General features: G+C 31.3%; 1 protein-coding gene across 1 annotated transcript; it reads right to left on the bottom strand.

Moving 5' to 3' along the window:
- LOC132726987 (uncharacterized) lies at positions 1-25,211 on the bottom strand. The gene is made up of 26 exons (XM_060712400.1): positions 25,139-25,211; positions 24,763-24,940; positions 24,010-24,153; positions 23,367-23,493; positions 22,513-22,637; positions 19,454-19,639; positions 18,275-18,463; positions 17,663-17,923; positions 16,161-16,361; positions 13,352-13,549; positions 12,607-12,791; positions 11,520-11,799; positions 11,155-11,322; positions 10,679-10,840; positions 10,103-10,319; positions 9,519-9,691; positions 8,846-9,016; positions 8,455-8,685; positions 7,756-7,926; positions 7,301-7,504; positions 6,520-6,792; positions 6,140-6,322; positions 5,516-5,671; positions 3,312-3,356; positions 2,927-3,002; positions 1-1,361 (listed from the first exon to the last, which is right to left on the bottom strand). The coding sequence occupies exons 1-26, from the start codon at positions 25,187-25,189 to the stop codon at positions 1,214-1,216; spliced, it is 4,503 nt and encodes a 1,500-aa protein (XP_060568383.1). The 5' UTR covers positions 25,190-25,211; the 3' UTR covers positions 1-1,213.
- Between the last annotated feature and the right edge of the window lie 16 nt (positions 25,212-25,227).

Raw genomic sequence — 25,227 nt, 5'->3', positions numbered from 1 at the left:
CAAGATATTGGTATCTATATCTGTTATTTAAGCTAACCATGCTAATACAAAAAAAAACAATACTATTGGTCCATGTACATTGTATATGTTAAGCAACAAAAAATGTTAATGCATTAACAATACTTTGGAATGTATATTATTTGTGTCGACAAATACGCAATTCGGATAACGTGACACTGTTATAAAATCATATTTTAATTAATTTCGTCAATTTAATGCCATGGATATTTTATAAAAAATGCAATAAGAAAGTTATATTTTCAATTTAATACGAGTATGTTTCTGTTATCCAGTACGGAAACAAATCAGACACAATTTAGCATGATACTAGGTACGGCAGCATTAGTTATTTGTTGAAACAGTGTTAGAATCGGAACAATATATCCAAAAATCATTCGCTTTATTAAGTCACTGTTTGTCGTTATAATTCCTCGCATCCAAACTCCAGTGATTGTATTTTTAAGAAGTAGAAAAATAATAAAATTTGAGCACTATATACTGACTAGATCTACTATAAGTATGTTTACACAGAAAGACATGATGCTTGAGCGTTATTTTGATACAAGACGAAATATGGGCTATATTATTGAAACATGTCTGACAGCAAATTATTCCATCCAACTGTTATATCTTACGAAGCGTAGCACATGATCATTTGGCAAACCATAAATCATATTATTTGGCTTGAAATAGCACTTTCTCTGAAAATGTTTTGTAGGTTTATTCTTGATAATTTTTGCTTGATTTGAAACATTGAAACCTCAATTGTTAAAATCAAATAATTGCTTAATTGATATTTAAACTTTATTACGTTTAATTGAAATATAAGCATGATTAAAAGTCATAAATAAATGTGAAGTTATTTGGCATCTCTGCAAAAATAAAGTATAACTGTCCATGAGTAGATCTACACGAAGTTTTGTCTTATGGTTTAATACTGATTGCATTTAACAACCGTCTATACCAAATAATAAATATTATAAATGTTAGATATATATTAAAATCTCTATAAGCAATAATATTTATAAACGTTATTTATGTCTGAGATTTATATCATTTATCACACAAACATGATGTCATGATTGCTTTATTCCAATGTTGTTTATTGTGAATAATTTTTCCATCCTCAAACACACGTACAATAGCTGCTCCTGTGACATCCCTTTTCTTATTCAGGAGTGATTGTTTGATTTTCAAAGTAAATGTGTGATATCTATGTCGAATTCGACTGAGAAGAGAGAGAAGACACTGCGAAATGCTTATTGTTTGGACCAAGATCGCTATTATTTTGGCTAGCTCGTGAGCCCGGTCGGGAAGTCATGTTGATATCTGTAACCTCTACAAACTTTGCTGTCCTAGATCTGAAAATATGATATAAATCAGCATGAATTTAACTTTCCAAACACTTATTTAATGCAGATAAAATATGTCAAATGATAATCTATAATTATATTTGTGCGATAGATCTTATCACATAGAACAGTTGTAACGTATTCACTAGAATTTGACAACAAGTGTATAAAGCTATATTTCTACTACTTGCAGTCCTCAATTTTTTTGTTCGAATTTTGAGAAAAATAAACTTTTGTCTCAATAAAAGAATTATGCTGGTTAATTTCTTTTCTAATGAATGGCTCGTGTAAAACAAATCGTTGCAAAACGGATAAAATTAAACTTAAAATAGCATCATACTAGTTTTATCCGAAATTGTTTATTCTGTTTACAAACAATTTTCCAGAGTGTGAAAAATCTAAATTACCACTCTTTAGAAAAACGACCATAAGTTTATGGAAACAACATACATTAACCGTTTTCAAATTTCATATAAAAACATTCGATAGATGCGTCTTCATAATTCACACTGTTTCTAGCAGACGACGAAATCTTCTTTATTTAATGAATTGGGGGACCTATCAGCCGAGTGATTTTGAGTATCTTATCTGCCTTTTTTGATAATCTCTAATCGAAGTTGATGTTTATATCTTAACAAGATGATTTATGAAAATGGATTTAAACCAGTATTTATTCATGTAAATTTATCGAAACTATAGTATACTTATCAATGATAATGATAATTTATTCTGGTTTTCTATACATATTTACGATACGATACGACTGTGGTACCTTCTAGAAATAGTCTTAATTGTGATGACTGTAAAATGGCGGCGCCCTACTTATCAATGATTTTTCTCAAACTTGTCAGACTTAGACATATACTTATCCATTTATTTTAATGTGATTTCAAATTTATTTATACACATCTTACATGCTTTAGCCCTCTGACTTTCGGCGAATTATTTATCAAACACATTCACTTCCAAACACGAAACGCTCGTGTAAAAAAAAACAAAAAAAAACAAAAAAAAAAACAGAATCTTGTCATTGTCGTCATTCCAGATTTGATCATTTAGTACTCCGCCTGTTGTTAGAGTGGCTGTTACATTGGATTTGGCTTGTATATGTATAGGCACGTGAATTGATTTTTTTAATTTCAGCTGATAAAATAACCGGGCGTTTCATTACATATAATTTTGAAATCATATATCGAAGAAAGACGCTTAAGAATTCAAAGCTATATTAATACTGAGACAAGGTAGAAAGTGAGGAATAACAAAGGACGACATATGCTGACAGTTTTAAAAACATGATGCCAATAGTATTAAAAAATAAAAATAACTGGTGATTTTATCAAGCATTATACAATGTTCTTTAATTTTATGGAAAAATATTATTTGGAAGATTTTTTAATTGTTAAAAATACAAATGTAGTACCAGTTTACAATCCATATTGTTTCTGAGTTGATCATTATTGTTCTAAATGTGGTTAGTTGATATAATTATTTTCACAAGACACGGAAAGTAATATTAACCAAATTATTACACACTGAAGATGGAGACTACATGTCTACAGATGGGACATACATACCTGTATCTCCTATATATAAATATGACTAATATTGTGAAGACAAGGGCACACACACAGCCAACTATGATACCAGTGACTACAATAAAAAAAAACATAACAAAATAATGAAAAAAAGAAATCACCATCGTTACACATTTTATTTTATCTTGAATTAAGATAAATATGGAATAAGACATAGTCATTAATGAAATAACATAAATTTTACACCCAGTAGATCCTAAACGTAAATAACATTAAAATCAGAATAACATATTTTCTATTATATACTCATAATTTTCTTTGGACAAACTGCTGAGCATTTTTCTATAGAAAAAGTCAATGTGTATTGGCACACGGATTATGAGAGACGGCTTTACATCATTTGTGTAAATATACACTACTTTACCTTTTAATCCTTCTTCCATGTATTCTAGAGGCACTATAACATTCACTAAAATGTAGAAGCAAACGAATGATTATAATGAGTTAAATCTTAATAATCACAACAATGTGCGCGATGATTTTTTAAAAGTCTTTTTTTTGAATAGTTAAAGGAAATTTAAAATATAAATGGAATCTTTTGAGCATACTATTGATAATTCCATATTCATTTATGATCATTTTTAAAGTTGAAAAAATGTACTAATATGACTGCACTGTAACTTGTAGACATTTTGATCATGCGACCGGAAAATTTTCTACTGCTACTGGACCACTTTTGGGTTGATGAGATGAACATGGCTTTAATTTAAAAAATGTCAAACATAAACTTAATAATACGAGGGTTGCTCAAAAAGTAATAGGACTGCAGCTCTACTGTTTACATTTTTTAATTTACGTGCACAATTTTACAAAAGAAACATATCTGAACTTATCCTCTGTATAATTAGTAGAAATATCTAAGTCAACATTGGCATCAATTTGCATGTTTTACATATTTCCTACTTAGTTATAACTTGTCTTCCGCTGTTTTATATGCATTTGTCGACAAACATACTTGTTTCACCATTCTTTACAGTGACATCGCTTGCTATTTCAAAGCTACAATATTCCAGTTTAATTCTTTTAATTGAGCTGATCATTAAGGATTTATTTACATGAATTTCTTATTCAGATAAATCTTTCATCGAACCCTCCCAGAACCTCTCAGAGAATTGTATTCAGTAGTGTTCATTGGGGAAACAGCAGGTTTTAATAGTTTTGCCCAACTGTTAGATCAAACATACGTCTAAATTTGATTGGTTTGCAATGGTGTTTCAGTTAACAATATCTACGATATTCCCCATGTCACTATAAATGTCGGACCTATCACAGCAATATATAGCCTACTAATAATTTTTCCATCATAATTACGACCAGAGTCAGTATCAGATTCAAGCTGAAGGTAAGATTGTTTTAAAACTGAAGTTCCATTCTGCCAAGTCGTGATTCACGGCAAAATAAACAACATACACACAAAACACACATTATAACACACGTACGCACACACGTATTGTTCGTGTTGGTAACTAAAATGTCTTCATGGCAGTTTAGAGCAATTATACAGACGGTGTTGCCATTCGATGTCGTCATGGAAGGGGAGGCGGCAGACATTTAAACATTGCCGATACGAACAAAGTGTATAAATAAAGGAATTTTAACGTCTTAATCATTACTCCTAAGCATATGTACACTGTCAACATTTTGTACAAATTTGGACGGTTAAATGAACAAAAATATTTTAAAAGTAAGCTTAACTTTATTTCAATGGTGGATCATCGTTACCAATTTTTTTCAATTTAAATGATGAAATATGTCACATCGTGTGATACCATAATATATACCATTACATACCGGATAGATATCTGGTGTTGCAAACGTTTTCCGCAGTTTCTAAAGACAGCGGCATTATTTATGATATTTCATATGAAAGTCTATTCAATTTATTACACCTTTCAGGCATTAAAGTACAAGATATTGGTATCTATATCTGTTATTTAAGCTAACCATGCTAATACAAAAAAAAACAATACTATTGGTCCATGTACATTGTATATGTTAAGCAACAAAAAATGTTAATGCATTAACAATACTTTGGAATGTATATTATTTGTGTCGACAAATACGCAATTCGGATAACGTGACACTGTTATAAAATCATATTTTAATTAATTTCGTCAATTTAATGCCATGGATATTTTATAAAAAATGCAATAAGAAAGTTATATTTTCAATTTAATACGAGTATGTTTCTGTTATCCAGTACGGAAACAAATCAGACACAATTTAGCATGATACTAGGTACGGCAGCATTAGTTATTTGGACCTATCACAGCAATATATAGCCTACGTTCGCACTTAAGTCTATTATTACAAAATCCAGATCGGAAAAGCCTACCCGACCTACCCTTCCTTATGAATATGGCATTGTCGCATTTTCCATATGTTCATCTGAAAGTCTGATTGGTCATCTGATAAGATCAGATTCATCTCATTTAACCCTGTGGTCCAGTAGCAGTAGAATGATAATTGAACTTCACGTACGTCTCGTTTAATTAATTAGTTAAATACAATAATAAACGCAGGTCAGTGGTTATGACACTAGCAATATTTGTTAGAATATTAAAGAACCTGTGCACTCGTCTATGGTCATTGATCGAATTCCGATGGTGGATTTTCCTGCTGGGCAGTTTGAACAACTCAATTGTGCATCAAGTGCCTGGTAAGTTCCAATTGGGCATGGTTTACATATATCTGTGTTTAAATATGAACCTTTCCCACACGGAACTGCAAGATCAATATTTTTACATTTTAATAAATTTTGTTTTGTGGGAAGCTCATTAATCAAGCTGGTATTGACATCTTTTAAAACAATTACAATTCTTAAAAAACGAAATAACAATAAACAAAAGCATGTCACACAAGGAGGAGACGAAACGGTCTAATGAGATTATAACAGTAAGATAAATACGAATAAGATATGTTCATGAAACTATATACCATGTCCAAAATGTTCCTATATAACAAACGTCATACTACATACCATGAGCAAATGTTCTTATATAGCAAACGTCGTTGAATGAAAATTTAGACTTTATTAATATCATTTTTGGGGCTAAGTAAAATGCAATACTTTAAAATGTTTATAGAAAACAACGGAAGGTTCTGTGTTCAGGAAAGTGGGTGTTAGACAAACAAATAGAGAAACATAAAACGAGAGAAACCCTATCAAAGGCATTTTCAATGCAACCATACCGCAATAAAACTTGACTTTTGTTTGTCCAGGTCCACACTTGACGTCACCTTTTATTTCAGTAGAATTGCTTTTCAACTCAAAGTCATCGTCAAGAACTTGAACTGTGAGATCACCGGAATCTGCTGCATTCTGGATGTTTTTAAAAGCGTCCTCAAGGTCTTGCAGGGTTTCATTTCTATTCTCTAATATACAATTGCATTATGAATACTTAGTAATGATAAATAATATCGTAGTAATGATGATATAATATTTGAAAACAAAAATTAAATAGGTTTTCAATATTTTAGATAATTTGTCGTATTTTTACACACTTAGTTCATATGATAAATGCATGTGTCCTAAAGCAATCAAATGTTGAAAGAAAAATATGTCTTCATACCTTCAGTTGGATTAGCTTTTATCTGTAAACTGAAGCCGGCTGTAGTTCCCGTGGAGCGTCGCCTTCGATCTTTACTTTTACTGTCACAATCAATTATCTTTACGTAATTCAACGAGCACGTGTTTTGTACTAAACATGCTACATTTGACAGCACCATGTTCACTCTATGGTCTATCTGTTCTACTGCAAAGTCTTCAAGGTCCTGATTTGCACAATACAGATCTTCATAATGTGCAGAGTACATCACCGTTATCTCTTCTGGTACTTTTATTTCTGCAGTTAATGATAGTTATCAGTTAATGCTATTGATTAATTATAAATGAGTTAACGTTGTAAATTAAGTCACATTTCACATTTTAAGAGGCCACTCCTATTCACGAATAAGCGTAATTAAATTGTCCCTTCAACATTATCAACCTTTCGTGATGAGCGACCTTAAATGTACATTTTTTACCTATATTGCGGTACCAATTATATTTATTGCTCTGTTCAACAGTGTTGTTTTAAACATTTGCAATTTCAGTGTTTACAAAAAGGAATGCAAAACGTTTTAATGTCTGAAATTATATATAAAATTACCTTTCTTTGCAAATCGATTTAACTGTAATGTTTCGTTTGCCGTATGAAGAGTGTGAAGATCATATAATCTATCAATAATGGTATATAATTTTATATCTGATAGGATGTTGTAACGGAGATGTCTTTCCTTTATAGAAAGTAAAGAATTGTTTTACAAATCGAAAATGAAAGCTTAAGGCCGCTTTAAAACTAGTTTCCATACCAACACAACTTGGTATCCTTCTCTCAGGATTTTCGTCATTTTGAAAGTTCCATTCTTGGGATGTTTGAGGTCCGCAGTAATATAGTGGAAGAGGTTCTATATCGAAGTCAAAACCGTCATCACAAGACATTGTACAGTTAATACTATCTGTATCATTCAAACAATCTATGGATCCATTTCCTGGAGCTTGTATTTCAGGACATACTGAAGAAGGAAAAAGAAAATAGAACGATTATATCATATGTTTTTTCTTTCTTTTTTTCAGGTGATAAGCATTTCACAGGTTCTTAATCCATTATTACATCATAACAAAACGCTTATGTGCCATTTATATGATAGGACGTTGAGGCATTATGTGAGTTTAAAATCAAATACATAGTAATGTACAATTTTACTCAGCAAAACGATGTAGATACCTTTTACTGAAATATATTTATCTATGCTGTAAACACTACCTGGACAGTCGGTGTTGTTACAGTTTATAAAATCAAAAGCGTCTCCATGGCAATCTTCCCCGCCATTATCTGGTGCAGGATTGTTACATAGACGCTTTCTTCTTTTCTCTCCATCACCACATGTTGTTGAACATTCAGACCAGTTTCCCCATTCGCTCCAGTCACCATCCACTTATCAATACGAATATAAAATAAACAATATATGATTGAAATGTACAATCAAATAACCCTTGATGATGTGGAATTAAGACTTTTCGAGAATCAACAATTTAAGCATCAAGATGTAAGAAATGTAAAATGTTTGAGGAAAATACATTTAAGAACACTTTATCAACGATTTTAGCAATGAATTCGTTTTAACAATCCATTACAAAAGCGGCACGTTGTATATAAAAGTTTGTCATAAACCATTATTTTCATCATTATTTAATAAGGACTATCTATGTATATTTGATATACAATATATATATGCAATATTTAGAAAGTTGTTGCATAATATTGCCTTATATTATAAAACGTTTTTCAAATTTTCATTTAGAAGAGCATACTGATTAGCTGCTTATAATAAATTACAATAACATTTTGTGCACACTATATTGTTTGAAAAGCATTAAACAAAATTTAGAACGACAAATTTATTTCAGGTAATCTTAACTCAAATGTCTCTATACGTATTGTTGTTTTAGAAAAGTAATTTACCCATTTCTATCTCACAATATTGTCCTGTAAAGTGAGATGTGCATGAACAGGAGTAGTTTGCGACGACATCAATACATGTTGCATTGTTCAAGCAAATATTCGCTTCACAATCATCAATATTTACTTCACATTGAGTTCCAAGATATCCTTTCTCACAAATACATATAAACCCGTGTAGCACGTCAGTACATGAACCATGGAGACAAGGCGAGGATACACAATTGTCAAAATCTAAAAATAGTCTTTATCTGATTAAAAGATATACATATTTAAGCACTTTAACCACAAGTTTATCAACAAAGCATTTTTAAAACGAAATATCAGCAAATAAGTACAATATTCGGGCAGAAAACGTGGGGTTTTGTGCTTTATGATGATGAATGAAACTGACCATCACACTGGCTGGGGATATCCATATATGCTCCTGTGAGTTCAGCTTCTTCCATGATCTTCCAGGAGAAAGCATCGCCAACATCACTTGTAAAACATCTATGTTTATATCCTGTCTGATGTCTACCATGCCATATATTAAACTGTGAGATACTTCCACTAGTTTCTTTGTCTGAATAAAATACATATTTAAGAGGATATTATTACAAATAGTCGTCTGTTACTGTTTATGTACATTTGAATATTAATTAAAATTTGACCATAATTGATGGTATACTTACTTACAAGATTCCTTTAAAACGAAGAAATGCTTATACTTTTGCGGTAATTATTTTTATTTATAACTTACCTGTGATAAACGATTCACTGATAAAATAAATTTGTTCTAAATATTTTCAACATAAGAAATTTGTTGATAATTACACAATGTGATTACGATTTCTAGGATAAAGATGATGTGTCTATTTCAGGAACGAAGAAAATTTCTTAAACATTTTTTCTACGATTCAACGCTACTCCCTTTCCTAGAAAAGCATACATGGATTACATGCTAAAAATACATTGCTGAGTACCATGAAAAATTATTGTCACTTCTGAAGAACAAACAAAAATATATTAATTTTAGAGGAAAAATGTTGCTTAAATGTAAAATATTTTCCGTAAGATTATAATACCTGTGGTTATAGAAACAGAATTGAAATCGATATATGTGCAAGCTTCGATAGTATCCTCTACAGGTAAAACCATACCATCTACAGACACTGATACCGAACATTTACCACTGTTATATAAGGTGATATAGTGCCATCGTGTGTCAGGAAGACCGAAGTTAACTGTACTTCCAGTACTTAAAATAAACATAATAAAACGAAATCTTATCGAAAACGATTTAAAACAATTGTTGTTCTGTTGTGTTTTTTTTTTTTTTTTTTTTTTTATATATATATATATATATATATATATATATATATATATATATATATATATATATATATATATATATATATATATATATATATATATATATATATATATATTTACAAAAATGAATATTGTTCAAGCAGCTTTTAAATAAAGATATCACAAACCGTAAAGTGTATATTTTTGTTTTCTTTTTATTATCAAATCTAACAATGCAAAAATTTCGTTCAAAAACTCTTCTATACAAGCATTTAAATTCTCTAATAACAAGCTTGTGAAAATTTAATTAGAAAAGAACAATAAACTTTATCGTAAATTTTATTCTAACATGACATACCAATTTTTTTGTTTTGCATTTTTGAGTCCTTCCCATGTCCAGAGAGCTTCATTATTGATATTTGATAATGTTATAGTTGGAAATTTATCCAGACTCAAGTTGTTAGTTGCAGTATTTTGATACCAGAATGCTAGCGTGAAATCTTTTATGGTGACATTGTTTTGTAATGTAATTTGTATATCCGACCGATCTCCATCAATGAACTCAATATCAAACTCTGAAAGAACATATTCTTTTATTGCTATTTTATTTGCAGGGACACAGACTGTTATTTTATAACATACATCTAATAATAAAACAAAGTCAGTGACCTCTCATTACTGCTTGCTTATCATTCCTACCAAATCTTTGCAAGTTATTTCAACTCAACTCAACTGATTTTTGTGTGTTTTTTGTGTGTTTTTTTTATAATCCTCCTAATCTACGCTCTTAAGCCTAAAGCAAAATCCACTGAACATATCTACTGAACAGCACTGTATACTGTATTAAAATTAAAAGTAATCAGAAGTTGTTAAACACATTTTTTAAAAAGCTGATAAAATAATATTATTTCTTAAAAAAATTAGATCCTGATACCTTCACAATCAGACGAAGATGTCGAACCAAATGTTAATGTGGACTTTGAGCCACGACATGGCCGGCAAAATGTCTGTCCATATGATGCTTGGTAATGTCCCTGTTCGCAAGGAGAGCATGGTAAGAGGCCATCGTTGGAGTATGTTCCTGGTAAACATGCTCCTGGTGTAGAAATAGGAATTATTAAGCAACGTTATGTGTGATGAGTATACAAGTCTAGTATTGTTACGGTCCCGTGGGTCTTGGACTTAATATTATGCTGGAAGTGTAGTTCTGAGAGAGTATGTAACTAAGCTGACTTAGATTTTAACTTAAGTTGTCTCCCTCCCTTCGCGTTCCGTTAACAGTATATGACATTAAATGTCAAACAAATCATAAACTTATGCTAAAAGGAAACCTAAGAGACAGGCAACATCATTTGTAGGTATTTATTGAACTTACATTAATATTCAAATAGCACATGTGAAATTTATTACCTTCACAATCATGAACAGAAGTCGCACCAACACCATGTGTTGTTTTTCCAAGTGGACAACGTAAGCAGGACAACTGAGCCGCTTTGTCTTGAAATGTTCCCTTTCTACAAACCTCACATTTAGGTGAATCCGGTCCACTTGTATAAAACGTACCCTCTGGACAATCAACTGAAATTCAAATCTGGAACACTTACGAAAACAAGAAGAATCCATAAAAAGCAACATAACTCAATGGGAATCATAATTTGATTATCTTTTTGTAGGGATAGTAAAACATAAACATTTTTTATACAGGAGTTCATTAATGCCAAGATGAATATAAAACTATCCATTTACATACTCAACATTAAATTACCAATACGTACTGCAATCCATGCTTTGCTCAGACTTCACAGACCCTTTAGGACATTCTATTTGCATTCCTTTTATCACAAACTCTTTTTGAGAGACGATCGCGTCGCCAAAGATAGCTTTAGCTTGGTTAGCTAATACATCCTGTACACCATCAAGTAGTTTATTGTATCTTTCCTGTGCTGTATATAAACTTTCGTTGCTATGTAACGTAACAGGTAATTTTGCAGTAAGAACAAGTATGTTGTTGGAGTCAGCGTTTCTTCTCTTCCTACTGGATTCTCCACAAGTTATCTAAAAATGAATAAGCCTTAGATTTAATTTCCATTCTCCCATATTTTGTTTTAATGATAAGATTATTTCTTCTTCGAAAATTTTCACTACATTCATTTCAGATATTTATGAAATGTGCCTATTCCAACATAATGCAATTACAAAACTATATGTATGTATATGTATGTTTCTCAGATAATATTATAATCATGAAATTTCAGTAGAACAAATTATATTATTGTATAGTGAAATATTGTATGAACCGTCATTCTTCATACTTTTAATAGACATACATGTCCCTCTTTGTAGTAAGGGATTTAATTTCTACAAAAGGATGCTAAATGCAGCATGTTAACAAAAAGGATCAAAAGAAAGACGGTCGGCCATTTTTGCATAAGCAATATTGATGTTTGTAAAAATTCGCAACATACATGTAGTATGAATAGCATTATTTGTCTTAATTTGGTTTCAATATTTTGTTGATTTTTCTTTGTGTATTTGGGTGATTGTAAACCAAAATTTCAAGATTTGGTGCACTTATAGGTTTAGGCCTCACGAAACAAGTTTATTGTATATATTACACAGTATTAAAATATACATAAACGTTCCTACACAGGATACAACTGGGTTTGGCCAAAAATAGTTCAGCATTGATGGGGCTTCTGTGAATGTTTCCTTAAGTAAAATATATTGATTATGTAGGTATTCATAACGTATTTAAATAATTTGCCTTCTTGTTGATATATTGAAATGTCTGAGACATCCTGTATCATCTACTGTAATAGGTTTCTTAAATTTTCCTCCGATAACATCTAATCACATACCTACCTTAACATTATTTTTGTTACATTCTATAGAGTTTGGACACGCTTCAGCTTGAAAGTTACTAACTTTCATCTGTTCAATAAAATTGTTGGCAATTTGTTGTTTGGTTTCTGGGTCAGTACAGTCCCCGTCAAAGTAGAAGTACACTTCTATTCCTAGATGCTGGGACCTATGGTGACCTCGTACCGCTTAAAGTTATTACGTATAAAGATTTATTATTTGCTGTACAGGTTTCTTTTCATTTTAGACGTACAAGTAAAGATTGTGCGATACGATGTTGATTTTGTCAAACAACAAATGCGAAATGGATCATTTTTGCTTTCATTTTTTAATGCATGATGAAACATTGTGTAAGTTTAAATAGGATTAGTATCAAGTCTTCACAATCTTCTTATGTTACACATTTGACCATTTATTAACTTCACTGAACCTTTTATATCAAAAGCACAATCGTATTTGTTGAATTTAATGACTGTTAGATGCTCATCACTGTTAGAAGGTAAACGTAAAAAAAATCTCAAAATTTAAAACAAATATTAAATCACTTTACAAATTACATAGGACTAGCAAAAGCCAAAAAAATTCTTTCAGCGTTATAACCTTAAAGATATATTTAAAAAAAAGTGTTTTAAGGAATAAACTGAAAGATTTAATTTTTGAGGCATGATAGAACTTTAAAGATAAAATCTTTACTACAGACAGATTAAAACCTTTAGAAGAGTCGCTTTTGAAAAACAATTAGTAATACCTCTACATGTCTTTATTTTTGGTGGCTGTCTTGACCATTCACCTTTCGGACCTTGACACACGTACAGTTTATTTAAACTAACGCTTGACATTTGTGTACCATTCTTACACTGTACTTGACAAAACTGTCCTCCTTCCCAGTTGTCACACACTACCGCACCGTTAGTAGGTGGTGGAAGATCCACACATGCTCTACCATCTGGAAAACACTCTTTAAATGATTTTCTTTAACATTTGTAACAGATATCTTCACCGACAATTTTTGATAAGTAATTATCACCACTGAACTTGAATTATTATATTTCCTTGACACATTGGCTAACTGAATCGCGTCGATGTTTTCAAAGGTTCGAGTTTTTGTTTCAGAAATGAATAGTTTCAATAGTATGGAAATTGATACTGCATAAATAACTTAAAAATACAATTTTCTAAGATCAAAAAGGACTATTATGATCACAAGGATTTTCATCTACAACTGCCAACATCATCAACAATATCATCAAAACTACCAAAACTGTTAGTAATGATCCTAACAGTTAGTATTGGTTCTACTTATCAGCCGTAAAAATGCATAATTGTCTCATTCTTGCATTACCTTTTGCGGTAAAGTTTAAACAATATATATTCAAACTAACGAATTAACAAGACAACAGAAAGGCAGACGGACAGGCGGAAGGAAGTACCGACCTCGATGATAAGATACTACAAACATGCATTCAACGCATTTCATTCCTATAAAACAAATAACTTTAATATCAAAATTTGTAATAACACTAATTGCATACTTAGTGTAATTCATTTGGATACCGTGGGCCAGTTAAATGTGCACGGAATTACTGAACATTTCCTTAATGTGACAGCGTTTCGCTAATATTGTGATTGATAATGTAAGTTAGTTTCACTACATTAGATAGATTTCAACAAATGCAATACGGTTTGGGCAACCAAAGATGTTCGTCAACCATACCCAAGCGAAAAATGTCAAACAAGTTATGTACGTTCAATTTATCAAGACCCTTGGGACAATTGTTCAAATGCCTGTTTCGAGAGGCCGTTCTGTCAGATCCAAGTATTATAGAGATACCGTACTAAGAAAATTTGAAAAGCACCTCAATTCAGTCCGTCCTTCGACTTGTATAAAAGCATTTATTTCCTGCATGACAAAGCTCCTGCACACAAAGGAGCAATCGTTTTTTTTTTTTCGGGGAAATCGAGTGAATGTCCTTAAACAGCAACCTTTTTCCCAAACTTGGCAACCTGTGACTTTTCCTCTTTCCTGGACTTAAAAAATTCTTGCAGGAGTAAAGGTGGACTTGGGTGGGCCATTTGTTCAGTTATTAAAGTAAAAACTTAAGGTGGACTATGTTGAAGCATTTAAAAATTGGATTAAACGTCTAAAACTTCTTTTTTACTGAAGAAAGAGATTATTTTGAAGGGTTGAAATAGAAAATTGTAAACGTTTTGCCTTTTTGTTAAATTTGTTGATAATATTGCATAACATATTACCCCACCCTCATATTGTTATTTTTCCCTTTTAGATAGATAGATTTCAACATATATACGAGGGTTGTCCAAAAAATTCGTGCACTGCAGTTATTGTCGAGAGAGTTATTAATAAAAACAAATATATTATATATCACTTGAAAGAGAAATCTGTCTCAAATAAGAAAACAAAAGAAAAAGTCGAGTAACCGGCGTGTCGTGTAAAAGAATGGCAATCGAGTTACCTTAGTAACGTAATACCGGCGCACGACAAAAATTGGATTAGTTCATTACTGTAAGTGTATTAATTGATTGTTGCTTGTAAAGTGGTATTTGCTTTTTATGTTGTTTTACTGTCAATAGAGGAATGATTGATGCAAAGTATTGTGTAGTTTTTATTGTTTTTATGCAACGTTCATGTAGCATATTCCACCAGTGCAGGAATATATTGGACAACCCTCGTCCCATGCGCCGGCATTACGGACGGACGTCTGCCTGACCGGTTGTCATCGTCTACCGACTCTCTTTCTCTTCCACAGAGCGTTTGTGCCATTTAAAAACAAGCCTTCGTGACACTGAACTTGTCCCGTTTGCCCTTTTAAGTTCTTTGTAGGTATCTGTTGGTGTTTTACAAATATTTGCACCAAATTTAATGATCGTCTCTATTTCCAGACGTTTAGCGACTGACATTTTCACGTAATTACAGTATTGACGACCACACAAAAATGTTTGTTTACGACTGTTACAATAGGGCAAGTTACTCCATATTTTCTAGTAATTTTACGAATACGTTCACACACTTTTCCCTTAATTTTAACGTTAATATGTAGTGTTTAAAGAATACCGTGATGCACCAAAGTAATGAACTAACCCAATTTTTTGTCGTGCGCCGGTATTACGTTATCAAGGTAACTGTATGACGAGTCGTTTTCAGGACATGCCGGTAACATGTTTTTTTTCTTTTGTTTTCTTATTTAAGATATATCTCCCCTTCAAGTGATATATAATTAATGTTTTTCTATCAATAACTCACACGACAATAACTGCAGTGCACGAATTTTTTGGACAACCCTCGTACATGTATTTGACTAACTAATCGATGATGAAAAACTCGTATGTGCCTTCAAAAGGGCAATTTAACTCCCTGTTATCATCATAACGTTTGGATTAGGTAGAATCAGAACCCATGTTTAAATTCAAAAAGAAGCAAGAAACATTGATTGATTAATAGAAAGTAATCATTGATATGATACAGAAATCATGGCTTCTCCATTTAACGTCATTATAACTGATATATTTATACCAAAGTAACACTTAAAATGTCTTACTGATGCAAGTAGATTGTACTTTTCCTTTCCAGTTCCAGACTCCGTATAATTGTGTGAAGTGTCTGTTACAACCAACATAATCTGAGCCGACCAACACCTTGCCAGGATCACAGGAGATGTTGCACCTTGCACCGGAACGGTAACCATGGGGACAACCAATGTGAAGATATGGTGTAGGGTAAAGTTTAGAACATTTTATTTCTGAATTAGAAAAAAATGTCACTTTTAGCTAATCAATAACGGTGTGTAGGGACATGGTTTACATAAAGTTTTAGTTGGTATTTCAATAGGATTTTCTACTGAATAAAGCAAAAGTAAAGAAGTAAATCCCGTATCTATCCAAATTGTGTCCTTCCTGCTTGTAAACATATTACCACTTATGAGCTGTGAACCAAATATTTTTGGACCAATAATAATAAAAAAACAATTTACCCTATATTTTATCGCCTTTGTTTACTAACAACCAGTATTTTCAAAGTGCAAAGATACAATTTCTCAATGTGTCGTGTACACTATAATTTATTCATGTTTTATGTCAGCTATGTTTTTGTTTTCTAAAATAATATAAAACATCTTCACCTTGTTTTCAACATCTTTTTGCCGTGTTCTTTTTATTTAAATTGTTATATTCTCTGAACTCTCTAACGTTGAACTTGCCTTGAAAATTCTTTACTTTACAAAATTGGCAGACTCATTATTCCATAAATGATAAGGTCGTATTCTTTTGACATTACCCTTTGCCGAAATGTGTGACAATATTTGGAAATATTTAAACAAACTTGGTAAAGATCCAATAGAAAATTTCTCATGCCAAATACAAGGGATGATCCAGAATCATTTTCATCGTTTGGAAGTTCAATATTACACAAATCCCGTTAAATTCGTCAGGGGAAATGTTATTCCGAATTTAATTTAATTGTCTGTCATATCAGTTTATTGGAAGCCTGCAACATTCCTGCACGGAACTACACTGTTCGGTTTTCAAAAAAGAATAGTACTTAAATGAATTAGTAGACAAAAACATAAACATGACTTACAATTAGCGGTTCAAAGCGGTCTCTATCTTGGAAATGTCGTTCACTTTTTTTCAAATGAAATTTAAGTTTTAAAAATTGCGCGACTAGCTTTTTGGAAAGCTAACATTGTTTACATTTATCAAACATTTAAATATACATTTATGAGTAGATCTTCCATTGTTTACACCGGTACTAAATACCACTTCCAACTCCATATCATATCGAGGTAAGTCGGTAGCTTTTAAATGACATCATTCGTTCACATTTTGATGACTGAATATTGTGCCTAGCATATCGGTTATGAATTGTGTGAAATTTTTATTAGACATAAATTTGTGTCAATGAGATGTTTATTTTTGCATGAAATGAAAATATCAAAAACAAAGAACGAAATATATATACCCAGTATGATACTAATACTTTATTTTTGGAAACGGAATTTCGCCTTTTTCTATGATTCAGGAAAATATGAAGTTAATAACAAACCTCGTACAATAACTTTGAATGAACAGTTGTTTAAAGCGATGTTCCCGGCGGCATCTCGTGCTCCATACCATACTGAATATATACCGGCAGTAAGTCTGTCACCAGGTTTATAGGCGGATCTAATTTCTGCCTTTGGATTTTTGCTATTATCCATCACTTCTGGCGGTGACCAATTAACTTTTGTAGAGTTCAGACCTGTTTCAGTGCCCGCAATTACAATACTTGGACACGTTCCAGCCTTAAATGTCGGTGGTTCAACATCTAGGATATAAAAATAACGACTGGGAATCTACCAAATTGTTAATACACTCAGTTAATTTGAAATCCATTGTAAAAAATCAAATAATAACGAAAGATCGAACTCACGTGAAACGGTTAACAGTTATAGTCATATTCATATTAACACCAAATTGATTTTGTTCTTTAACACTTATATACAGCAAAATTTGCTTAAACAATGATCCATTCAAATTCAGCTTAAATAAAATTGTTCATAATAAAAAATAAATAACGTAAAAAGTTCTTTAAATGTAAGTTACACACCGTATTATTCAATTGTAGTTTTCAATATATTTTCATATATCAGCAGCAAAATAATATTACAAAAATTACCAACACATTTTGGTGTACCAAACCCTCGCCATGCCTTAGTTTTGTCACACACAAGTGCTTTACTCACATTCGGCGGCATATCAAACCCAGAACCACAAGTATATGAACAAACGCTACGAAAGTTGGCCCCATCTGTACACTGTGGTTCTCCTGCTCCCTTTAATCGGGTTAGAGCAGGGCATTTCAAGGCTATAATTCAAGAAAATATAATTGTCTTTTTTAACTTTAAATAAGAGTATTACAAAATACACAGCACACATTGTTACATTTGTTCAGAAGTGAAGTTCTCTTATAAAAGTCCGCTTGATATTCAAAGTAATATATGAAATTTTATCTGGTATCAAATTTTGTAAAACGAAATGTAGATGCAATAATATTCTAAAGCTTACAGTAATTTTATACAGTAGGTTGCCATTACCATAAACACTAAATTAACTGATTTCTATTTGAATCATGTACAATTGCAAATGCTCTAAAGCTTACATTAATTTTATATAATAGGTTGCCATCATCATAAACATATTAATTTAACTGATTTTTATTTGAATCATGTACAATTGCACATGTTGTATACATGCATTCTTTTCCAACACTTTGATTGTCATAGGAATGATTGCATATATATACACGCATGTTTTCTAATTTCCAACGTTGATGCTACTGTATAAATAAATCATTTAGAAATATAGACGCTAAGTCATATGAAATGTGCTAATATATATATACATATATATAGACCTTCTTTGTAAAACTTGTTGAATATAAAAAGATGTGTTAACATATGTAGAAACACACGTTCACACAGTAAGGATGGTCTTCTACGGACAATATTGTGTTTAGGTTAACAAATTGTTATGTCATATCATTGATACCGCAGGACAAAGGTTATTTTGGTGTAGAAATAAACATAAGACGGGCTACAATGTTCTTGCCATCTACAGTAACTGATTCTTTCCTCGACTGGCAAATTTGTTTACATTTAACTTTAATATAATTATTTTTATCTACATTTTCCATAAAACAGAAAGTTTAAGAAAACTAATGAATTGTCAATAAACAACAAATTACCATTTTCATCTCATCAAATTGGGTCCGAGTTCTGCGCTTGCATGTGCTAACAATTTTGAAAATAAACAATTACATATCTCAAACACATCAATTAAACATATGTAATCTTACGATTGCAGTAAGGTTGTGAGTCTGACCACTGTCCATTGTCCTTGCAGTACACGTGATCTGGTCCACCAGCTAAATCAAATCCCTCGTAACAACCAAACTTACATGTCCCTCCATTCAAATGTTCAGTTACAGGGTAACATTGGTAATAGCCATTGTTTATATGTTTGGGTGGATCACAGCGCACAACTGAAACGTGATTAACTGACTGGTTAAAGTAATTCTCCTTTCATCTTGTTTAATTGATTTGTGTTTTTTTTTGTTTTTTTTAAAAAACAGAAGATAGATATTACTACAATTATAACTTTTTTCTTATATCAACAATAGAAAAGGTTTAAAACACTGTATGCAGAAATGAATAGGTCACCATATGCAAAATACGATACATGTTATGTGTGTGTTTTCGCCTCTTATTTTGTCATATCTTTTCATTTCTGCAAATTTACTTTTCTGCATTTTGTTTTTGCATTGTTACATTTTCGCTTTCCGCCTTTGCATTGATGTAGTATCGCATTGTTGCATTTTTGCATTGTTGCGCTTCCGCATGCTCGGGTTACGGTACATTAATCACACACATGACACAGCATATGAATTTATGTCTTATATAATCAATAAGAAGATAAATAACTAAAATGACAAACTTTTTAATCATATTAACAGTTTATTTTAAAAAAATATGTTAACTTTTGTGTATGACCTCTTCGTTGCAACTGGTGAGTTTACACATTAAAATATATACTCAAAAAATTTAATGTTTAAATGTTTTATTATTGTTATTGCTGTCTATAGGTTGAACAATATAGCGTGTTAGATATTAAAAAAATAAATAAAACATAATGATGTAAGATCACTTAGCATTCACATTACAAACCTTATTTATTTATTGCACTGTATTTTTATTTATTTATTTTAATTTGAACATTTTATGTACACTATTGTCTTTCTTCAATTTAAAATGTGATAAGTCATTTTCGTGCCTTTCTTTGTCAAAACCATCAGTATTTAAGGACCACAATGGAAATAAGAGATTAAGTTCTTTTTCTTATGTTATCCTTGGTATGATGTTTTTGATATGGTTCATTCCATATACATTATTATTTGTTTTTAGTGTTTTATCATGTATTGGATATCTTTTACCATGTTATTGCATAATACTGAAATAAATCTATCTATCTATCTAAACCTGCTATATGCTGCAAGCTCGATTTATTTAAGGAAATCTAATAGATGAAACAATTAAATGGATATAACTTTGATCACTTGGTCAAAACTTTCAACATCATTAAACACACACACACACGCACCCACACGCACACGCACGCACGCACACGCACGAGCATACACATTCATTCATACAATGCTTAAAAATAGTTAGCTACTTAAACATGAATACCAAAACGTTGTGCGAAAAGTTGTTTACGAAACGACAATGATAAATGCAGGCAGAAAATATTCTAAATATTTTATGTTCGCGTTTAAGACTGATCATTTTGGTGCCACAGCCGTAAAAATTCCCTGGCTTAAAATGCAATTTATTCTGCAATTGGTAACGTCCAAAATATGCCAGTCACGCACACGATGTCACGGTGATTGTCATATGCATTTTGAAGGACATTTGGTAAAAGTCAAACTGTATAGATATAATTTAGTAAGACACATTCTCTAAGTTTTAAGCACTAAGTTGGACATGATGGTGTTACCATGATAATTCGGATACGTGTTACGATTATATTTGTAGCAATTGTCATGTAGGGAAAACTTAATGGTTTAATATTATTCCAATATTTCTATAATCTACAATGAATAAAGAAAATACGTCCATGAACAGTCTATGAATATATGGATCAACCTATGTATAAATGGTTTCTTTTATACGATATTTTGTAATAATAATAATAATAAAATCTTTATTTATAGAAGGTAACATACAAAGTTTGAACAGTAAGAAGTATACTTATTTTCAGTATGGCCTTCTGAATTAACGATTAATAGATATGTAGATCTATTCAAAATTTAAAATCTGTTTGTACAAAAAAACATTAAATATATATATAAAGGTTACATATTTTCATTCATTCATCCGACCGACGCTCATATTAATTATAATTATTATAGATAAACTCGTCATGATTAAAAAGATGATATCAATAATTACAACAGTTACAATATAAAGTGGTCAATTTTCATCATGTATCTGACTGTAAAGTTAAAAAATAAATTTTACATTTGTTTTTGAAAGATTGTAAATTCGAACATTGTTTGATAGTAATAGGTAATTTATTCCAAACCTCAATACTGAAAGAAGAAAAAGAACCCTTTTAATAATAAGTATGAGGTCAATATCCTTATTAGCGATTGAGCGTAAATTATGTAATTCATTATACAATGGTGCCAGATTGTTTAAACATCTATACACTATAATTGCTGTGTTGTATTTCACTCTAAACTTGAATTTCATCAATCTAATTTTATCAAAAAGATCTAATGTTGGTGAACGTATGACTATTAAGTATTTTTTTTGCAGCTTTTTTTGAATTGAGTTTACTTTATTGATGTATGAGTATGTGTCATTTCCCATACCGTGCAACAATAACCAAGCATAGGAAGGATTTACGCGTTGTAATATATCTTATTTTACTTTGTCAGTAAGGTAAAAAATGATATGTTTGAAGAGGGCAATTTTGTATTTAGTTTTTTGTAAAAAGTTTCTACATAAGTTTCTACATAAATGCCCAATAACTTTTGAACTGTAAAATTTTAAAGAGTTGTATCATTTTCTTTCGTTAGAATTTCATTTCTTTATCTTTTTTGAAGAATCAATTATCATGCAATTTGTTTTAGGCATAACCCTTTTCCCTTATACTCGACTTGATGATCCTTTCTTGTGCTGGCATTGTTCATCAACGCGACAACTCAAAGTGAAGCGATAAGTGACAATAATAATACAACCTGGGATTGAACATATTCTAATATATACTAAAATATTCTCCTAATCTGTTAAAAGACATACTCTAAATGCACGTGTGAGCACGTGCTAAGCATATTTGCAGAAAATTATGTACCTTTTACATTGACAATGATATCACAAAATGCCGAATTTCCACTTCTGTCTGTGGCTTTATATGTTACTGTTGTATCGCCTTCAGGATAGTTATGTCCAGGTGGAAAGCCGCTTTTTCTTACCGGGCTAAGATGTAAATGAATTTGTTATATGATATATAAAATTAAAAAGTAAAATAAAACAATTTATAATGTCACAAATGATTTCGTACTCTTTTCACTCTTTTGGGACATGCAACATCTATACAAGCACATAACTGAATGACAAAAGCATGTATAACATGGACTTAAAATAAGTTTATGTAGAGATACTTTTAAAATATGCCTTGTACACGTACAACAACCCAGGAAAGAGTGGAAGACTTGATTAAACCATAATTATTTGATGAAATTTATAACATAACTTATGTTGATTAACTCTTTAAGCAATGTCGGGTTTAGGATGGATTAAAAAGAAACCAATAACATTTAATATTATATTAGATTTGTCGTTGATGAAGGTTACTTTTAACGTATTCCAAACTAATGGCCCGATATATTCATTAGGCTTCAGAAAGCAACTTTTCAATATAAATTACATAGATTATATTCCGAAAACTTCAGTCAGTAACATTATCTTCAAAAAAGCTGCAACAAAACATGGACTTTAGTTATTTTACCATATAGGCTACCTACTTTTTATGAACTGCTCGTAGATATGTCAAACCTAAATGTAAAATAAATTGTAGCACATAATAGATTTCTTCCCCTTGGATACATACAAAATCATGCCGGGATAGAACATTGATTTATGGATATCGCGGTTCTGTTCCAAATATACTTCAAAACATAATATTGTAAGCTTCATTGTACATACGTAATTGGTCCATCTGTTTCATCATTGGCTAAAGGTTCTTGCCACGTAGCTCTTGCAACATAGGTAAATGGTTCTGCTGTGACAAATATTTTCGGAGGTGTACATGTCATGCCAGGGGGCGTCCTATCTATAACGGAGAAGGAAAAGGTATACGAGCGTATTTTACGATGAAAACGTTTTTATTTAAAGTATCTTGTTCAAATAGAATCAAATGTGGGCCTTACGGACTACTGTTTTAAATTACTGCATTTCCTTATTTACTTACTCTTTTGGTATCATTCCTTACCGAAATTTATCACGCTGGTTGATATTTGTTATGATGTGTATAATGTGTGGAATTGGACATCATGTTTATTATAATACATGGACATCATGTTTATTATAATACATGGACATCATGTTTATTATAATACATTGACATCATGTTTATTATAATACATGGACATCATGTTTATTATAATACATGGACATCATGTTTATTATAATACATGTATAGTAAGCATAAACGCATCAAATGGTAACCATATTACATGTACTTTAACATTATGTTTTTTTTATCTGCACAAACTATTTTCAAAGTCTGCAAGTTTACTCTGGTCAAACTAGATTTATAAAATACAATAATACAGAAAATAAGTCATACCAGAAGGATGTCTGTCGCCGAACGCACACGCTGTAAACAATGAAGCAACACATGCGACTCCTTTGAACACGTTGCCAACAAAACGTGCTAATCTTCGCCAAAATCCTCTTTTACGTCTAATGCGAGTTTTATTTTCAACTAATTCTGGAATGTTGACAGAAAAAAACTGAATACATCTATCAAATCTTTTTTTTTGCGCGGGAGCTTGATACCTACACTATTCAACTATTGACATAGGTTATACCTATATTGCAGACATTCTGCTTCGAAGAACGAATCAAGTTAAGGACTTTATTTCCCAGGAACTGCCATATTTTGAAAATGCAAGAAGCCGATATCAAACACAACTAAAAACATGTATTTGTTTAAAAAAAAAAGAAAAATATTCAATGGTTTTTATGTATCTAAACATATGCTATTGATACTTTAGTTCAAAAAATTGTCCTTGGGATCAGCATGGAAATCTGAATCTATCAATTAATAGTTTTAACGGGGTAAAAAGTAGTACAAACTTAGACAGGTTTTTTGCCCTGTTGGTTGTAAGGGTATTTGATTCGAGCCATTATGCATCCAACCGTTTAAACTAAGCCAAAGCATGTCAACGCACTTATTATATTACATAATGGATTTTTTTTTGATTAAGTTATTAAATAATCAATAAATCTACAACAGCCATCTCAACCTAAGAGGTTGTCAAATGAAAAGCAACATTTCCAAACGTACAGTGTTATTAAAAAGTAAAGAAGTATGAACCGTGCTGTATGATCCATTGTTTATCTTCACATTGAACGTGTTGAACACCAAGTGCGTTTTCAACGATGCAGACAGAACCTGTTGCGATTGTACCATTTTGAGCAGGCTCGATGTGAACTTCCTTGTCATCATGTACACATCCCAATATATTACCAGATAATTCAGAGAAGTCACAACACTGAAATAATTACGGTGTTATCATTTTAGTCAACTAAAATGGTCTGATACTAAACAATGTCGTATCGTTTTGCTTTAAAGGAATACTTACACAATAATTTACACAATGATACTGTAAAAATCATAAGTACATATCGTTGAATAAAGCCGAAAAACGTACGGTTCAGATTAAATGATATAATAACAAATGGTATTTTACCTTTACATACGTAACACAGAAAATAAAAACACAAAGATATATTAAGCGCATTATTATTATGTGAACAAATACAACACAATCAGAAAACT

This window comes from Ruditapes philippinarum, unplaced genomic scaffold (genome assembly GCF_026571515.1).
Source record: "Ruditapes philippinarum isolate M1 unplaced genomic scaffold, ASM2657151v2 ctg4917_1_1_1_1, whole genome shotgun sequence".
Classification (NCBI taxonomy): domain Eukaryota; kingdom Metazoa; phylum Mollusca; class Bivalvia; order Venerida; family Veneridae; genus Ruditapes; species Ruditapes philippinarum.
This window is presented reverse-complemented; position numbering and strand designations above follow the sequence as displayed.